The 19,097-nt window shown below is 37.9% G+C and overlaps 1 protein-coding gene across 1 annotated transcript in view; it reads right to left on the reverse strand.

The window, feature by feature from the left end:
- The window catches only part of MEIKIN (meiotic kinetochore factor), a gene marked incomplete at its 3' end in the record, with an annotated part of 52,602 nt that extends 33,869 nt beyond the window's left edge, over nucleotides 1–18,733 (reverse strand). Inside the window, exons 1-6 of the mRNA XM_084252605.1 lie at nucleotides 18,261–18,733; nucleotides 17,504–17,591; nucleotides 15,530–15,590; nucleotides 10,871–11,008; nucleotides 6,657–6,776; nucleotides 3,136–3,175 (exon numbers count right to left, since the gene is read on the reverse strand). Of these exons, the coding sequence (XP_084108731.1) occupies nucleotides 3,136–3,175; nucleotides 6,657–6,776; nucleotides 10,871–11,008; nucleotides 15,530–15,590; nucleotides 17,504–17,591; nucleotides 18,261–18,631 (818 nt within the window). The 5' untranslated portion in view covers nucleotides 18,632–18,733. The remainder of the gene's footprint in view (nucleotides 1–3,135; nucleotides 3,176–6,656; nucleotides 6,777–10,870; nucleotides 11,009–15,529; nucleotides 15,591–17,503; nucleotides 17,592–18,260) is intronic.
- Between the last annotated feature and the right edge of the window lie 364 nt (nucleotides 18,734–19,097).

Below are 19,097 nucleotides of genomic sequence, written 5' to 3' on the forward strand. Positions count from 1 at the left end.
AAAGACAAACACAATGGTAAATACAGATGCTAACATATCAATATTAACTCTAAATGTAAATGGACTAAACTCTTCAATAAAAAGACACAGAGTTGCAGCCTGGATTAAGAAACAAAACCCAACCTTTTGCTGTCTCCAGGAAACACATTTAGCTACAAAAGATAAAAATAGGCTCAAAGTTAAAGGATGGAAAACAATCCTACAAGCAAATGGACCAAAAAAAGAAAGCAGGAACAGCTATACTTATATCAGATAAAACAGACTTCAAACTCAAAAAAAAAAAAGAGATATTTTTAAAAAATTAATATCCTTTTCTTTAACACTTTCACAAATGAGACTGCCCCAATTCAGTTCAAATGTATAGGGGAGTATCAGCTATTACAAGAAGAATATGAAAGGAATAAGTTCAGTCTTTGATCAGAAAATGAGAAACCTGAGTCCCTAACAAGACAATGAAGCTGAAAACCAAATGTGAAAAGATTTTTTTTTGCTTACTGAACATTTGAACGAGGTAAGCAAAAGCCAATCTTATTCTTTCATATTTCCCCCTTTGAATATATTTAGTATGCTCTTGTATAATAAGCAATCAGTTTTAGATAATAAAAAGACCAATATAATATAACAACAAACTCCTTTATCCAATTTAAATTAATTTCATTTCCCAAATCAGGCCTGACATAAATTCATAATTTGCAGGGAGGAAAGCAAACATGGTTGGTTTCTTCATTATTTCTTGCTTCCTTCCCACCCGTCCCAATATACACACAATTTGGAAATGTCTTTGGAATGCTCTGGCATTGAAGTAGGGGAAAGAAGTTGTAGAAAGGAATAGGAAAGGTCTTTCTTTCTTTTTTTTTTTTTTTAATAATAAATTTTATTTTTATATTCCCCATACAATTGTAGCCCCCCCATTCTGACCCCAATCCCTCCCCTCCCGCCCCCGACCCCCTAAAAGTGTCTCTGGTTCATAGTTTTTTGTTGATTTTGATTTTCACTTTCTTATAGTTATTCATTTTCCTGGTCCATTATTTAAGTTTTCTAGATTCCTGCTATAAGTGAGACCATCCGGTATTTTTCTTTTTCTTTTTGGCTTATTTCGCTGAGCATGATCCCTTCCAGCGCCATCCATGTTGCTGCAAATTGCATGTGTTTATCTTTTTTGAATGCTGAGTAATATTCCATGGTATATATGTACCACATCTTCTTGATCCAGTCATCTATTTTTGGGCATTTGGGCTGTTTCCAAAGCTTAGCTATTGTAAACAGTGCTGCTCTTGACTGATGCTATTGGTGCTCTTTGGGTGTGACAGATAACCAGTGCTGGCTCAAACCTGGAGTATTTTGAAGGGTCAGAGGATAGGATTTCCCTATGCTGGGGGCTCTCTCACTTGCTGCTTTTTTAGATCTCCTTTGCCTTTGCACTTGATAATAGAACTTCAAGCCCCTTTCAGTTGCATTTACTTTGTCCTTTGCAGGAAGTCATACTGAGCATGTTCCTTTTTAAGATGACCCAGAACTTTTCTCTTCTGTGGGAGCTACTTCTGATCTATGAACATTATATACATTATATACTTCTGATCTATGAACATTATATACAACTTTTTGTTGTGACAAACTCTGAAAGGACAACTAGTTTCTTTATTCTGCTATTCCTAAGCATCTAAGGGATCCTCTTATCTTTAGACTTTTCAGGTGTGAGTCAGAAACAAACTACAGGAAATACATGTTGAACTTTATCAACAGAAGCTTCCTCTTTATTGATTAGGTGAGAGAGAAGACTTCCTCTAGCACCAAATTGTAAAGTAGAGGTAACACATGAGAAGACAACAGTTAAAAAAAAAAAGTGAAGAGAAAACCAAAACTCTGTTTGTAATCTCAGAGAAGGCATTCACATAGGATTGGCTCAACATAAAAATCAGAGACACCTAAATAAGGGACTAGGAAAAAGACTAATTATAATAAAGTAAAATTCAAAATCAACAAGCAACTACAAACTAGAGATATACTATGGGGGGGGGGGGCGGGAGAAGAGAGAAGGATCAAAACAAAGAGGGTGGGAATTGTATGGGGACTATAATCAAGATGAAAATGCATACATTGTGCAAAAATGAAAAATGATGTAAAAAGTATACAAAATAAAATAAAGGAAAAAAATAAAATGGAAAAGTGAAATGATAAAAGTATAAGAAGAAAAAAAAGAGACACGATTTTTCAGGCCCTCCTAGGAGTCCTTCAATTCCTCTGCATTATGAACAGGCTCTCGAGGTCTTACACACAAGGCAATCTAAAATACCTGGCATTTGACTGCTATGGTGAGGTAACACTACCCCAAAGGTTGCAAAAAGGCAACCAAGGGGGGCCTCCCCAGTGGTGCAGCGGTTGAGTGCTGGGTTACGAAGCTGCCTGCAGCCTCTACAGCGCCAGTTCCATCCCCAGCCGCCGGGTGAGGGTCCCACATGATGCACAGACTTCTCCTGCTGCCCACTGCTCCCCTCAGCAGTGTACTTCATCGGTCTGCCTGTTCTGTTCCCTGCTCTGGCTCTGGTGAATTCTCTCATCCTCCCTTGATTCTGACTGTACCCAATGCTTATATAAATAAATAAATAAATCTTTAAAAAAAAAAAAAAAAAAGGAACCAAGGGCTTCCCTGGTCTCTCAGGTGGTTGAGCACAGCGCTATGAAGCTGTCTGCAGCCTCTGCGATGCAGGTTCTATCCCAACTGGCCCGGGAGATACCCACATGGCACAGCAGACCTCTCCTGTCTCGCCCGCTGCTCCCCTCATTAGTGTATTTCAGTCAGTCTGCCTGTTCTGTTCCTACTCTGTCTTTGGTGAATTCTCTCACCCTCCTGCACATCTGGCCTGTGCCCTGGTTCTTGTATGAATGAATAAATAAATCTTTTTTTTTTTTTAAAGGCAAACACTGGTTGTAGGACTAAAATGAGACACAAAGAAAGGGCTTGAGGTACCAATAAAAGAAAGCTAAAGTTAGGAAAGCAATTGAAAACAGTATTAGTCTTCAATAAATATTTACTAATGGGACATCTGAATTTGTGGGCTAACAATAACACCTGCTATATATCTATTAGAACACAGTTTTAGAAAGTATAACAACTTTCAAAATGATAGTTCTTACTTTTGTCTATGGCATATCTGATAGTCTTCTGAAGAGGTACCTAGGTAGGAAAGTAGGAAAAATGAAATCTATTAGAAATATAATTTCTATACTCAAACATAGGCTAGAGGGAAAAATAGGTAAAATAAATAGGTAAAATAGGTAAAAATAAATATGTCCTCTAAAATGGTACTATTGTTGTTAACTTTTATAATTTTACTGTTTTAGTTTTCATGACTGCCACTTAAATTAAGTAGAAGTATTTTATACAAAACTCTTACAAAATTTCATGAGGAGCAGGAATCTATTATCTTGTATTTTATATATATTTAAAATCTTAAGAGGTATTTACTATCTCTGTTTTATATGTAAGATAAAAATAACAGATCAAGTTATGAAACTAATAGCTATGCACCTTCAACATTTTTTTAATTCATGAGATACCATTATTTCACATCTTTGTTTATTTTTTCACAATATAGGATTTCACCCCTCAGGTGTGATGGAAGCTATGTGGAAAACCATACTTTTCCCACCATCAAAGTACCCACAGTCCTCCACCACTGTTCATTGTGCTCTCCCCTTAGATGCCTCAGATCTATGATCAGCTTTCAAGGGTTGGTTTTAAATTCTGTCTTTGGTCTTTTGTTTGACTTCTCTATATTCTACATATGAGTGAAAACATTCTGTATTTATATTTTTCTTCTGGCTCACTTCACTCAGGATAATCCCTTCCAGTTCCATCTGTGTTTCTGCAAATGGCACGAGTTTACCTTTTTTGATTGTTGAATAGTATTCCTGTGCGCGCACGCATGTGTGTATGTGTGTGTCAGTGTGACATCTTTTTGATTCATTCATCTCTTTTGGGGCCTTTAGGCTGTTTCCATATCTTGGCTATTGTAAATTGTACTGCTATAAACATATGAGTACAGGTTTTCTTTTGAATTAATGTTTTTGTGACTTTGGGTAGATATCTGAGAGTTGCATTTTGAACTTAAACTCAGGTCTAATGTCTTTTAATTTAGTATCAAAAATATAGCTTTGCATATTAGTAGATTGATTAGTTAAGACTATGCTACCAGTTAACATTTTACTGCCTAGGTACTAGTATATTGCTAAGAATAAAAAGAACCATAGAAGTAGTCTTCTGAAGAGGTTATAACCTTCAGCAGCTGTAGAACTTTGCCTATATACAATTAGAATTTAAAATTCCCAAAAGTTGAGTGAAAGTGAATTGTTCCTAAGCATTGCAAAGTCTTTTCTTGAAAGGGAGAGTCCCCAAATATAAAGGACTACAGTGCACACTTATCATTCAACATTTATTCTCTGCTTTTGCTGGTAAGTTTCCTGCTTCTTCTTCTTCTAAAGGATCATGCCTGGTCCATAATTTTAATGCACCATAGGCCCTGCATCTCCCTGGCCAAAGTGACTGGTTCAGGGAAAGGTATATGAACTAATTTAAGTCAATGTGTAAGGTCCAGGACTTCTGTTCAGACTCTTGGGAAAAAGAAGCACCGTGTTCATTGGATTTGAGACTGTAAGTATATAAACCTAAAAAAAAAAAGGGGGGTTGCTAAAAAGGGTTGCTATATGAAAGCAATGTGGCTGATACTATTGCTGACTATGGAAGGATCCTAAGTTCAGAGATAGAAAGGAGCTGGATTCTACTGATATCATTTGACTCTGGGTCAAGTTGTATCTGTTTCTGATTTAATATTCTATATTTCATGTACCTGCAGTAATAAATTTCCTTTTTAACTTAACATAGTTTGAGTTTTTGGGTTTTTTTGGTCATTTTATTGTCAAAGAATCTAATTGAAACACTGGTAAAAAGACAAGCTGTTTCGGGCCTCCCCGTTGGCGCAGCGGTTGAGCGCTGGGTTGCGAAGCTGCCCGTGGCCTCTGCGGCGCCAGTTCGATCCCCGGCTGCTCCCTGGCCACCGGAGAGGGTCACACATGGCGCGTGCAGACCTCTCCTGCCGCCTGCTGCTCCCCTCAGCAGTGTACTTAGGTCCTTCTGCCTGCTCTGCTCCCCGCTCTGGCTCTGGTGAATTCTCTCACCCCCCCCCCCCACGCTTCTGACTGTACCCAGTGCTTGTATAAATAAATAAATAAATAAATAAATAAATAAATAAATAAATAAATAAATAAATCTTTGGGGGAAAAAAAAAAGAAAGAAAAGAAAAACAAAGCCAATCATTAAAAAAAAAAAAAAAAAGACAAGCTGTTTCTTTGAGCACTTGACAGGAGTTGCCAACCTAAACCTAACAATAAAGACAAGGTTTTAAGATGCTGTTAGAAATACAGCTAACCAGATAGTTCTCAGCTCTCCTAGAAGGGACCTCAAATCCAATGCAAATTCTTTTTTTTTTTAGATTTATTTTTTATTTATACAATAGCTGGGGTACAGGCCAAAGGCGCAGGAGGGTGAGAGGACTCACCAGAGACAGAGTGGGGAGCAGAACAGGCAGACAGACCGAAAACACTGCTGAGGGGAGCAGTGGGAGAGACAGGAGAGGTCTGCCGTGCCATGTGGGTATCTCCCTGGCCGGCTGGGAATTGAACCCCCGCTGCAGAGGCTGTGGACAGCTTCACAGCACAAAGCTCAAACCACTGAGCCACCGGGGAGACCCCCAGTGCAAATTCTTCGGCAGATAGTCCCTCCCTGTTTTGTGGCAGACTCTGACAGGCAGGCTGACAACATTCATTCCTACTCCTCTCTCCATTTAGCATTTTGCTTGCCTTCTACCACTACACAAACTAAGAAAGCAAAAACACATAATTTCCTAGCTTCTCAAGTAGTACATATATTTATTTATTATAAAGGGAAAACAGTAACTTTTCAGTAGAGAAAACCTTCAGTCACCACCTTAATCAAGCGATGATGTTCAACATCATCGTGATAACACGTATTGACATCAAGATCTCCTTTAACAGAATATCCTAAGAAGGGGACAACATTTTTTTCCTGTGGTATTCTTATCCAAAATTGTATAACCTTACTTCAACAATGAGAAAAGCTATACAAATCCAAATTGAGAGGCACTCTCCAAAATAACTTGATCACATTCTTCAAAAGTCTCAAGATTATGAAAGAATAAGAGGTGTCACAGATTGCAGAAAAATAAAGGAGAAATAACAATCAAACGCAATGTAGGCTCTGGTTATTATCCTGAAACAGAACAAAAGCCATTAGTGGAAAAACAGGAAATATTTGAGTAAGGTCTGTAGTTTAGTTAAAATTTTGCTCTAATGTTAATTTCCGAATTATGGTTATTGTGTTTTGATGATATAAGAAAAAATTTAGGAAAAGCTGGGTGAGAGGTATAAGGGAACCCTCTATTTTTGTAATTTTTCAGCAAACCTAAAATTAGTTCAAAATGAAAGTTATAAAATAGTAAATCCATATGTGCTAAAGCTACTATGTCAGATAGTATGTATAGCCAGAGGTAATGCTAATTGATAAACTTAGCTTGGGAATAATTCAAAAGAAAAAATACTTTGCCCCTATAAACATTAGAAAAAAGAATGTAAAAACTCACCTAAAATTGTAGAGAGGTTTAAAAACTGTGCTGCCTTCTCTATCACTACTGCTTTACTGGTATCCAGAAGAGTGGAATTCTTGTATAGCATGTGTTCTTCCAACTTGGGATACTCCAAATCTAAAAACACAGGGAGAAATGGCACAAAACTTTAAACAGCATGCAAATGACAGGTTACCTTCTAGTCTACAGTAACTTAGGTCCTCAGCCTATACCAAGGTAGGGTAACTGAAGAGGAAAATGACAAGTCTTGATGGTATCTTTGGCCTATTCTGGTTCTCTAACCTTTCAGATATTTGCCCCACAAACATTATTGGTGCACGGGAGCTAGCTCTCATATTTTATGTAAAAGTGACATTAACTGTCATATCAGAAAATAACACACTAATACTAGGTATCAGTTTTAAGCTTTCTATTGATTTACCACTTTGGAAGTATGAGGTCATTCTCTCTAATAGCCCCCATCCCACCTTTCCCATCCTTCCCCTATCTTTCCCACACTTCTCATTGTCTTCATATTCTCATATTGCACATTAGGTTAGATATTTAATGTAGACATTATGATAAACTGCTATAGAAATGCTAGCCTTTAGCATATAGTAACCATCTTTTGTTTTTTCTGGAGTCAATGTCTTTTTCTTAAAATTTTCTTAATTTCCTCTATTTTTTTAATCTATTTAATCCCCAAACTATACCAAATCCACTGTGTTTATTCCATTCTCTAGTGTTCTGAACTTTTGTTATGTTCTAACTTGGTGTTTTTCATCTGTTACTCTAGGCATACTGTGGTCCTTCTAACAGAAAATCATACTTTTTAACCTTAAAAAGTTTTTGAATAATATCTTTGACAACTTCTTCCTCTCTTTATTTCATTACCTTTTTCTGGAACTTTTATTTGATATTAAATTCCACGTACTGCTTTATCTATCTTTTTTCTTTATTTTTCCTTTTACTGACTTTTTTACCAGGAAATCTCAATTTTATCTTCTAATCCTTTTACTGAGTTTTCCATTCTGCTGTTGTACTAGATTGTTCTCTGAATATTCACTTTTGTAGAGCATCCCATTCATATTTAATGGATGCAATATATATTATTCAAAGAAGACTTTTTCCCCCAATATTTTCCCTATATATTTCTATTTCTACTTGGTTGCATTTTATTATTTCTTAATTTTTTTAATTCTATTGTGATAAGAACACTTAACATGAGATCTACTATCTTAAATTTGTAAATGTACAATAGATTATTATTAACTATGGCAGAGTGTTGTAGAACAAATCTCTAGAACCGCTTTGTTTTGTACAACTGAAACTTTACTTGCTGACTAGCAACTTCCCTTAATTCCTTCTCCCTAGATCCCCAGGTCACCAACATTTTACTTTCTGCTTCTATGAGTTTGACTATTAGATCTCTCCTATAAGAGGGATACTGCAGGATTTGTCCTTCTGTATGCAACTGACTAATTTTACTTAATGTATTCTCCTTAAGGTTCATTCATGCTGTCGAATATGGCAGGATTTCCTTCTTTCTGAAGGCAGAATTATGTTCCATTGCATGTATATACCATATTTTCTTATCCATTCATCTATCAATGGACATTTAGGTCATTTCCACATCTGACTATTAAGAATAATGCAGCAGTGAACAGGGGAGTACAAATATCTCTTAAGATTATATTCATAACTTAATAAATTGATATAAAATATCAATATAACTTCACAGTAATGGATATGTGCCATTGTATGTTCATGCAAACCCATAAAATATATAATACCAAAAGTGAATCATAATGTAAACAATGGACTTTGGTTGGTAATGATGTGTCAATCTAGATTCATCAGTTGTAAGAAACGTACTACTCTGGTAGGGAATGTTGACAAGAGACTGTGCATGTATGGGGCAGGGGATATATGGGTAATCTCTGTAACTTCCCCTTAATTTTGTTGTAAACCTTAAAATTGCCCTAGTAAAAGTCTTAATTTAAAAAGAGAGAAGAAAGATCTCAAACAACCTTACATTATACCTCAGGGAGCTAGAAAAAGACCAAAGTAAACCTAAAACTAGCAGCAAAAAGGAAATAATGAAGATTAGTGCAGGAATAAAGAAAATAGAGAATAGGATAACTGCAGTGAAACTAAGAACTGATGTTTTGAAAAGATAAACAAAATCAGCAAATTTTAGCTAGACAAGTAATAAACAAAGAGAAGACTGAACTCTATAAATCAGGAATGAAATAAGAGATAGCTGGTGCAATGCAAGTAAAAAGGAACATTAAAGGCTACTATGAGCAGCTATACACCCAACAAATTGGATCTACCAAGACTGAATCATGAAGAAATAGAAAATCTGAATTTACCTGTAACTAGCGAGGAGATTGAATCAGTACTCAAACTTCCCCTCTCCGCAAAGAGAAAGGCCTGTAACCAGATGGTTTCTTTGCTGAATTCTAACAAACATTTAGGAAGAATTAATACCAACCTTTCTAAATGAAAAAAAAAAAAAAGCTCCTTTTTATTTTTAAAAGAAGAGGAGGAAATACTTCCAAACTCATTTTAAAAGGTTAAAACCAAAATTAAAATAAACAAAAAGAAATGGATTATTTTAATAAAATAAAAGCTTAGCATTATCATGATAGCAAAGTAAAAACAGTGTAAGAAAAGAAAACCACAGGTCAGCCAAAGTGGGACTATATCAAACTAAAAAGTTTCTGTACAACAAAAGAAACAATCAGCAGAACAAAAAGACAATCTACAAAGCAGGAGAAAATATCTGCAAATAACATATCTAAGAACATCCAAAAAATATGAGAAATTCCTATAACTCAATAGGGGAAAAAACCAAATAACCTGATTTAAAAATTGGCAAAGGACTTGAATATACACTTTTCCAAAGATATAAAAATGACCACAGGAATATGAAAAAGTGCTCAACATCACTAATGATCAAAGAAATGTAAATCAAAACCACAATATCACTTCACACCGATTAGGACAGGTGTTACTAAAAAAAAAAAATTGTTGGCAAGGTTGTAAAGAAATTTTAACACTGTACACTGTCGGTAGGAATTTAAAATTGTTCAGTTACTATGGAAAACTGTGGTGTTTCCTCCAAAAATTAAAAACAGAACTACTTTATGATCCAGCAATCCCTCTTCTGGGTATTATATAAATATTTTTCACTGCCATAAATATCCTCTATGTTCTACCTATTCATCTTGCTCCATCCCAACTTGTAACTCCGTAAGATTTGCTTATGTTTTAGTCACTGATAAGCCCAAAGCAAGGCACATGGTCAACTCCAAGGCCAAAGGGTGAGAAAGTACATTCCACCCATTATGAGGCTCTGGCAAAGATGTGGATACCTAATATAAGAGAACAAGTAATTGGAACCAATATTTCAAATTACTACAATATCACTGCTATTACTAGTACATATCCTTCAGTACAGAGTCTGTTTCAAATATACCGAGGAATCCAGATTCCATTTGAGAAGCAAGGAATAGCACATCTTTCATATCTTTACTACAAATATTAGTGCAGCCAAATTCTAAGCTTTCCTGGGATATTATAATGCAAACTGGCTGGTTTCTGGGATGTTCCCATTGTTCATGGGCCCAGGTTTGCTTTATTAGATCATTTGCTCTATAGCTTTCCAAACTTTATGGTTTATTTTTACAATTCTCTTTAACCTTATATGTTAGTCTTTTTTAAAAAAAATAAGTCATTTTCTGGCATTTCAGAAAGTTGTAGATGAAGGCATGTGTTCAATATACTATCACTAACTGAAGATTCCTAAATATATGTATAGTAAATGTAACAAACTCTTAGCTTCTTAGTTTGTAGAGAAAATTCAAGCAGGGGCATGCCCTAGTTAACATTTACTTTATTAGCTGAAAAGGAAAAGAAATACAGGAAATAAAAGGCAGCCTAAATAGTTCAAGAAAAAAAATTCATTATATGCAAAACTGCTTAACAATCAGATATGTATTACAGGTAAAGGTTAATCTCTTCCATCCTTCTTTGATCTGAGGGCTTTTGCTGCATAGTCCTTTGTGATTAAGCAAGGAACACAGTGGATAGTGAGCAGGGGAGGGAGGCATTGGTGAGGAGGACAAGCACACCTTCTCAAAAGAAACATTTAGTCACTGGAGGATTTGTGGACAAAGGGACAATTTCCATAGTGGAATAATTTAAAGTTGAAATTATTTTCTTACCTAAATGATCTGATCCTCTGAAGAGTTCAGGTGATGGGAAGCTACTTAAGCTTTCTTCAGAACTCTTATATTCTGTGTAAGAGTCTGTGATTGAATAGCTCAGAAGAGAAGTGGAAGCATTATGCTGCCAACTTAGTCCTATAAAATAGATAAGAAAACAAAAAGGGTAAACGTTTCAACAGAAAACAATCTAAATCCTAAGAACTTAAATTTGCAGAAATATACATGCAGTTGTATACTGTAAGAAGGTAAAAATCTGTTTCCACATACAACTGAAAAGGCAAACTATTGTACACCACTTATTTCAATCTTATAAAATAACTGATTTTGATATTGAGAAATGGATTATAATATTTCCCCATTGTTTCCAAAGTTTTACTCCTCTAATTCTTGACACAAAACGTAATTCGTGGGCCTCCCTGGTGGCACAGTGGTTCAGCGCTGGGCTGCGAAGCTGCCCGCAGCCTCTGCAGCACCGGTTCGATCCCCGGCCGCTGGGCCAAGGTCCCACATGGCGCGCAGACCTCTCCTGCCACGCCTGCTGCTCCCCTCAGCAGTGTATTTCGTCAGTCTGTCTGTTCTGTTCCCTGCTCTGGCTCTGGTGAATCCTCTCACCCTCCCGCGCTTCTGACTGTACCCAGTGCTTGTATAAATAAATAAATTTTTTAAAAAAAAGTTTAGAAGGACTCACATAGTTCTAAAAGTTAAGGGGTACCAGAAACTTGACTAAGAAAAAGGAACACATATACTGCTCTAGTCAGTCAGCATTGATTAAACACTTCTAACATGTCAAAATAGAGATCAACACTAATAGAATCTCACTAGGTTTGGAGGTAAGGGATGAAAACCTGTTATCTCCAGCCCTGGAGCTGTCACAAATCTATTTCTGCTTATCTACTACCTACCTGAGACTAACTTAACTCTGCCTTTTCTACTTTAACCTTACCACATCTTTCTCTCCCACTCCAACCACACTTTAAAGCTGATTGTTGGTTCCTACTTGGTCACCTCTAGCCACCACTGCAACATTTAAATTGACTGACTTCATCTACCATCTTTTTTCACCTTCTCAGATGTCAGAGGTAGGTCATCCCTTAGAGCATTTTTCTACTTCCTCTATACCAGTTGCCCCAGAGTACACTGTCTCTGTCATTGCTACTACCCACCCACATTATTACATTTCTCTTGCCTTCCATCTCTCAAAAGTACAGGAGTGTCTCTCACAGGAAGGCTACCAAATCTCCAAACACAAGTCAGGCTCAAATATTAGGAAAGCCCATATGCAATGTCTGCGTAGTTGGGTAGAGAAAGGAATAACTCAATAATCATAATTATATAGTGGAAGGTTGTTTATGTCACAAAAGAAAAATGCAAATGCATTACATCTATGTCAAATTATACATTCTTTTTAAAGCTTATGAAACTTGTCTCCTACTTTGTCATAATTTCCTACTCTCTAGAGACAACTACTATCGATTTTAATTAGCTATTTCTTTTAATATCTTTACATTTCTCAAGTAAATGTATTCAATATTTCTGTTATGATTGCTCATGTATACTTACAGCTGAGTGATGCACTATGAATTATGTTAATCACCTATTTTGCTATATGTTTTTTGCTTAAAATTTAGCTTTCTAAGTAGCTATCACCATTTTATCCCACCTTCTTGCAAAGTGCAAATTTCCTCTCAATACTTTGAAAAATGCCTGGTTACCTATCAATCACTTCCTTCCTTCAGGTCATAACTTCCAACTTGTGGGGCCTCCCTGGTGGCACAAGGGATGAGTCTCAGCGCTATCAAGCTATCAGCAGCCAGTGCAGCCTGAGTTTGATCCCTGGCCAGGGAGTTAACCCATATATGGCACAGCAGACCTCTCCTATCTCACCCACTGCTCTCCTCAGCAGTGTATTTCAGCAGATCTGCCTGTTCTGCTCCCCACTCTGTCTCTGGTGAATCCTCTCACCCACTGCACCTCTGGCCTACACCCCAGCTCTTGTATGCATAAATAAATAAATCTTAAAAAAAAACTTTCAACATGTTTTAGAATTTGGTGGGCTCTTCTTCCCCTCCCCAGACAATACTTTTGAAAAAGTATTCTCAATTTGCTTGCTCAAATGTGGACTAGTTGTCCAACAGACATGCTGCACAGCTTTCTTCCTGATGCTCTATCTTTTTTGAGCAATGATGGCAAGCTCAAATCATGCACGGAAAGTCTCTTCCTGGCCCTACTCTCTAAACACAATAAAAACCCAAGTCAGTCTCCTTTCTCTGCTCATTCAAGTCATTTTCAGTCCTGCATGGGAGTCACCCCATTCTTCAGAAAACCTCCCTATATGGAAACAGACCCTTCTAATATGTGAGGGCATTATCAGTTTTAAATCTGAACCAAATTTTGGGTGGGGAATCCATTCTGTCTCTCAAAATCAGTTCTCTTCAGAATTTTAAATGCATTTTACCACCACACTCTAGTTTCAGTTGTTTACTCTTGAGAAGTTCAATTCCATTCACATCCTTGATTGTTTAATTGCAATCAAGTATTTTTCTTCAGAAGATGCAGGATTTCTCTCTTTATTCTGCAGATTTTAAAATTACATAATGTTGTGCCTTGGTGTGGGTGTTTTTTACGTTCACTGTGATGGGAAACTGTTGGACTCTTTCAATATGTATGACTCATGACCATAAACCATGAACCAGCACAAAAGTAGCAATGAGAATGAATTTCTAGTTTTCTGTGTTTAATATCTGGAAGTAGTATTTTTCAGATGTTACAAACTCTCCACAAAGTGAGTTTAGAGGGGCTGTACCTCAACATAATAAAGGCCATATATGACAATCCCACAGGCAACATTATACTCAATGTGAAGAGCTGAATAGCTTTCCTCTAAGATCAGTAGTAAGATAGGGATGCCCACTCTTGCTTCATTTATTCCACATAATATTGGAAGTCCTAGCTAAAGAAATTAGGCAGAAAAAAGAAGTAAAAGGCATACAAAATAGAAAGGAAGAAGTAAAACTGTCACTATTGGCAGAAGATATGACTTTATGAAAAGAAAACCCTAAAAGCTCCATCTAAAAACTGTTAGAATAAACAGATTGAGTAAAGCTTAGGGTATAAAATCAATATACAAGTCTGCTATAATTTTATATACTAACAACATTTCACAAAGAGAAATTAAGAAAACAATCCCATTTACAACTGCATCAAATAAAATACCTTGCAATAAATTTAATCAAACAGGTGAAAGATTTAAACAGTGAAAACTATAAGACATTGATGGAACAAATTAAAGAAGACAAAGAAATGACGCACATTTCTATAAACAGCCTTCCATAGCCACCACCTATCTGACATTGCGTCTTAGCTATCTTAAAGGCACCTATACCTTAATGCATTAAAACTTGGATTTATGATTTTTCCCTCAAACTAGATTTTTTTTCACTTAATGGCAAGACCTTGTATCCAATTATGTCAGCCAGAAGCAGGTGTCATCTTTGATACCTCCAACTCCTTCACTCTATCAAATCCTATCAATTTCACTTCCTAAAACAGCATCAGAAGAAGTGCCTACTTCTTTCCATTTCTAATGGAAAGTACAAAATGCCATTTTTCTCCTTTAAAAAACAATAGCCTCCTAAGAGGTCTACTTGTATCCACTGCTGTTTCTATACTATAGCTAAAGTAGTATCGATATTATTTAAAAGACTTCAGTGATGGTACAACCTTATCTCCTCACATTTCCTTCTTGTCTTTACTGTACAATGGTCTTTCAGTTCACTTGAACACATAATGTTCAGTCCCAGGTTAGGGTCTTTGCACATGCTGTTCCCTCTGCCTGGATTGCTCTTTACCTGTCTTTATTGCATAGAAGTTTCTACTCTTCTTCATATTTCCATTAAATTGCCATTCTCTCCAAGTAAATGCAATCAGTTGCACTGAAGTTAAAAACTGGAAACATGGATTTTTATAAGAATTATATGATCCTAGTATTAATGAGCAGATTTGATATGTTTCTGTAATGAGTTTAGATAACTTCTTTAAACAGTCACACATTTTAAGCAAAGCTAGATTATATTTTCTATGAAGTTTGTTGTGATTCCTCAAGAGCATAATAGCCTTTTAAAAAAATCTTTCTTGGGCCTCCCTGGTGGTGCAGCCAGGGAGGTTGAGTGCAGCGCTGTAAAGCTGTCCACAGCCTCTGCAGCACGGGTTTGATTCCCGGCCAGCCAGGGAGATACCCACATGGTGTGGCAGACATCTCCTGTCTCACCTGCTGCTCCCCTCAGCAGTGTTTTTGATCGTCTGCCTGTTCTGCTCCCCACTCTGTCCCTGGTGAATTCTCTCGCCCTCCCGTGCCTCTGGCCTGTAGTTCTGGGATACAGGCTCATTAATACTTTATTTACTGTATAAATAAATAAATCTTTAAAAATTTTTAAAAAAATCTTTCCTTTCAATACTTAACACAATTGTGATTTCACATTTATTATTACTATATGTGTTTGAGGACTAAGGATGAAGCCCAGAGCAGAAAGGCACAAACGTTCACCTAGGACTAGAAGAAAGGCACATTCTTCCACTAAAATTGGAAGATGGCATTAAGGTACACATGTATACTTTTTGTTTGTAAGGAAAACCCGAGTTCACATCTGACCATCTTACCTGATTCTAGTTCGCTATTTGATGAACTACTGTCAAACTGGAGGTTATCTGTCACTGACTCCTACATGAAATAAGAATTAAAAATATAGCACAAATTATGAGGTTTAATATTTTAATATTATAACATTGATTTGATTATTTTGAAAGTGAATATTGACTGTGTAAAGGAGTTTCATTTGCATAATATATACTTTCAGCTTACTGATGACAGGTGTAATTATAATTAATATTAAATCTAAATATAAACATTAAAATACAATATTGTGAGCATATCAAGGGAGTCAATATAACACACTTGTCAACTAATGTGGGATAAACCAGCAATCAGAAAATAAATGTGAATCTTTTTCCAATTCCCTAGGGAGGAAGGGTTTTTTCCCCTCTAAATATAAAAGCAAAATATATAAATTAAAATATTGATAAGTAAGTCTAAAATACTAGAAACAAAGTTAAAAACAAACAGACATGGACATATTGTGGTGTAAAAGTATAACTATCATCAATATTTAATAAAAAATTATTTTTAAATAATTAAACAAGGGAAAAATAAACTGTAATAGCATACAAGTAAGTGGAAAGTAAAAAAAATGCTACGTTTCCTCTATCACATACATACATTTTTTAAGCTTCGAAGATGGTGCAAACTTGTCAACAAAAGTAAAAATTTTAAATGCAATCCAACCCTTGACACATTACAAAACACTAATTGTATGGTAAAATTTGATGTACATATAAAAATTCTGCAGCCAACCAATATCTACAACAACAAAACTTTGTAAATAATCTCAATCCTCCAACCACAGGAAAGCAGACATTCAAATTAAAGTATATCCATCAATAACACAAAACACTATGTAGATGCTAAAATATTATTTGGAAGACTACTTAATATTAGAGGAATATGCAATGAGATAATGTGTAAAATGAAAAACAGCATTAAAAAGGGAATGAAAACTGTAAAAATCAGAACAAATTGTTTAAACACTTCTTTGGCATTTAGTCTGAATCATATAGAAGGAATACTTAACCAGTGTTAAAATCTGGGATGAGAGACTTTTTTTTAAAAAATGACTTGTTGAAACTTCCCTCCCCCAAAAAACATGTTATGGAGGAATATGTAAGCTAAAACACTGGAACATGATTATCAAATGTAATGCTAATGTCAGCTGAGTCACAGCAATTTTTAAAATATGGGTTTCTCCAAACTACAGCTGTACATCTTTAAAACACTATACAGATTACACAATAAATATCATAGATCAAGAACTTACTATATAAGGGCCTCCCTGATGGTGCAGGGGTTAAGACGCAACCTATGAAGCTATTCGCAGCCACTGCAGCACAAGTTCGATGCTCTGGCAGGCCAGGGAGCAACCCCGCCAGGGAGCAACCTGGCCAGGGTGCAGCAGACCTCTCCTGACTCCCCTGCTGCACCCCTCAACAGTGTATTTCACTCAGTCTGCTTGTTCTGTTCCCCACTCTGTCTCTGGTGAACCCTCTCATTGCCTCCCCCACCTCTGGCCTGCACCCCAGTTCTTGTATGCATAAATAAATTTTTTTAAAAAAAGAACTTATATAAATATTCTAATGGCAATAATCTTATTTCTAGTTGTTAATAGGAATTTAAATAAGAAACTATGAAAAGACTTTAAAATCTTAAGTGTTACTAAACATAAAGGAGTGATAAAGAAACATTTTTTATCTCTTACATAGAAATTTAGCCAATAACAGACATTTATTTATTTATTTTTGGTCAAGGAAAAGAAAAAATGAAAGTGCACTTCTAGGAATCTACCACAATCAGAAATTCAAGGCCCCATCTATGAGCACATCATCAATGTTCATAAAAAATACTAGTGAGCTACGTGTAACGTCTATTGAACAAAGACCCTAATGTACTTTCATCTGCAGGTAGATCAGCTACAGCTTGTCTCTACTAAGTGTATCCAAAGATCATAGGAGAAACATACATACACTCAATGGAGCGATGATCTCATCCTGGGTCTCTTCACTAGTGCTATTTTCTTGCAGGCTTTTCTGTCCTGAGACTCTTAATTGAGTGCTAGCAAACAAACAACACAATTAGTTTGCAGCGTCTGGACTGCCTCTCCACCTTTAGGTTCACACTGTTCCGAATCTGAAAGGCTCTTGGGGAAAGTTTTAGAAAGTAAAGGACCAGAGGGCCTCCCTCGTGGCAAGGGGTTGAGAATCAACCTATGAAGCTGTACACAGCCTCTGCAGCACGAGTTCGATCCCCAGCCAGGGAGCAACACACATGGCGAAGCAGACCTCTCCTGTCTCGCCCGCTGCTCCCCTCAGCAGTGTATTTCAGTCAGTCCACCTGTTCTGTTCCCCATTCTGTCTCTGGTGAACCCTCTCAGCCCCCCACACCTCTGCCCTACATCCCAGTTCTTGTATGCATAAATAAATCTTAAAAAAAAAAAAAAAGATAGAAAGTAAGGACCAGAGTGGGACTCGACACTCAATGCTACAAAAGATTTCAAGGAGGTTTTATGGCACTTGCTTTTATAACTTGACAAGATTTCCTTTTCTTTCTTTCTTTTTTTTTTAAATCTTAAGTCAAATTTCTGGGTCGATGTTCTCAGAAAAGTGAAATTGGAGTATTCTACTTCTTTTGTTTCCCGACTCCTGCCGTGAGGGACTAATAGAAAAATAGCTTAAATTTTGAGGTGCCCAAAAGGCATGGGGGTTATTATTTCAAGCTACGCACCTCAGCGGCCCAGAGCCGCTACCTCTCAGCCTGCTCTGCTCAGCCTTCTCGACGATCTTCGCCAAATCGTGCCCTTGGCCACTTCCTTTCGCGCCTGAGAGAGGGCGACTCCTTTCAAGGCGAAAGCCTGGGGAGGCCGCCCGCGGGCCTCTGGGGTCCCTGGCGTCGAGGCCCAGGTGCCCCCTGACCCACCTGTCCCGGGTGCCGCCCCACAGGTCAGCCAGGCCGGGCTTCCAGTGGGCAGGGAGGCCTCGGCCAGGACCTGAGGGGGCCTCCACCTTCTCAAGGGTGCCTAGGTCTGGCGACGGGGTCAGGTTAAGCCTTTCGCAGGCCCGCTTCTTGCGGGTGTAGACCTGTGGCCACAGCGCCATCCCACCCCGGGCCTCGGCGCCCCCGGGCCCTCGGTGGCCTCTCCACGCGTGGCCCTCCTCAGGAACAGAGGTACAGTCGGAGGGCGGCGACGGCCAGGACGGCCGACAGGGCAGCACGAGAGGAAGGTGAGGGAAGCTGGGCAGCCCCGGCCGGGCCCGGGCACTCGACCTAAGCCGCCCGCTCCGCTCCCGCGTTTTTATCGCGGCCCAGCTGCGCAACGGCTTCTGGGAAGACGCGGAGAGGCGCCGGCGGCCCCGCCCACCAGGAAGCGCCCCGCCAGGGGACACGCTGCGACCTGCGGGGCCCCCAGGGCAGGGGGCTGCTTCGAGGACTGGGGGGGAACCTCGCAGAGCCTTCTCCTCCGGAGGCGCCCATGCTTTCGATTTCCTCTTTAGCCTGATGGAGCCAACGCGTGGTTCCCACGCCACTGCCGCTCTCCTTATTGGCACTGCTGTAAGGCCCTTC

The sequence above is a fragment of the Talpa europaea genome (assembly GCF_964194135.1).
Source record: "Talpa europaea genome assembly, chromosome: 13".
Taxonomy (NCBI): Eukaryota; Metazoa; Chordata; class Mammalia; order Eulipotyphla; family Talpidae; genus Talpa; species Talpa europaea.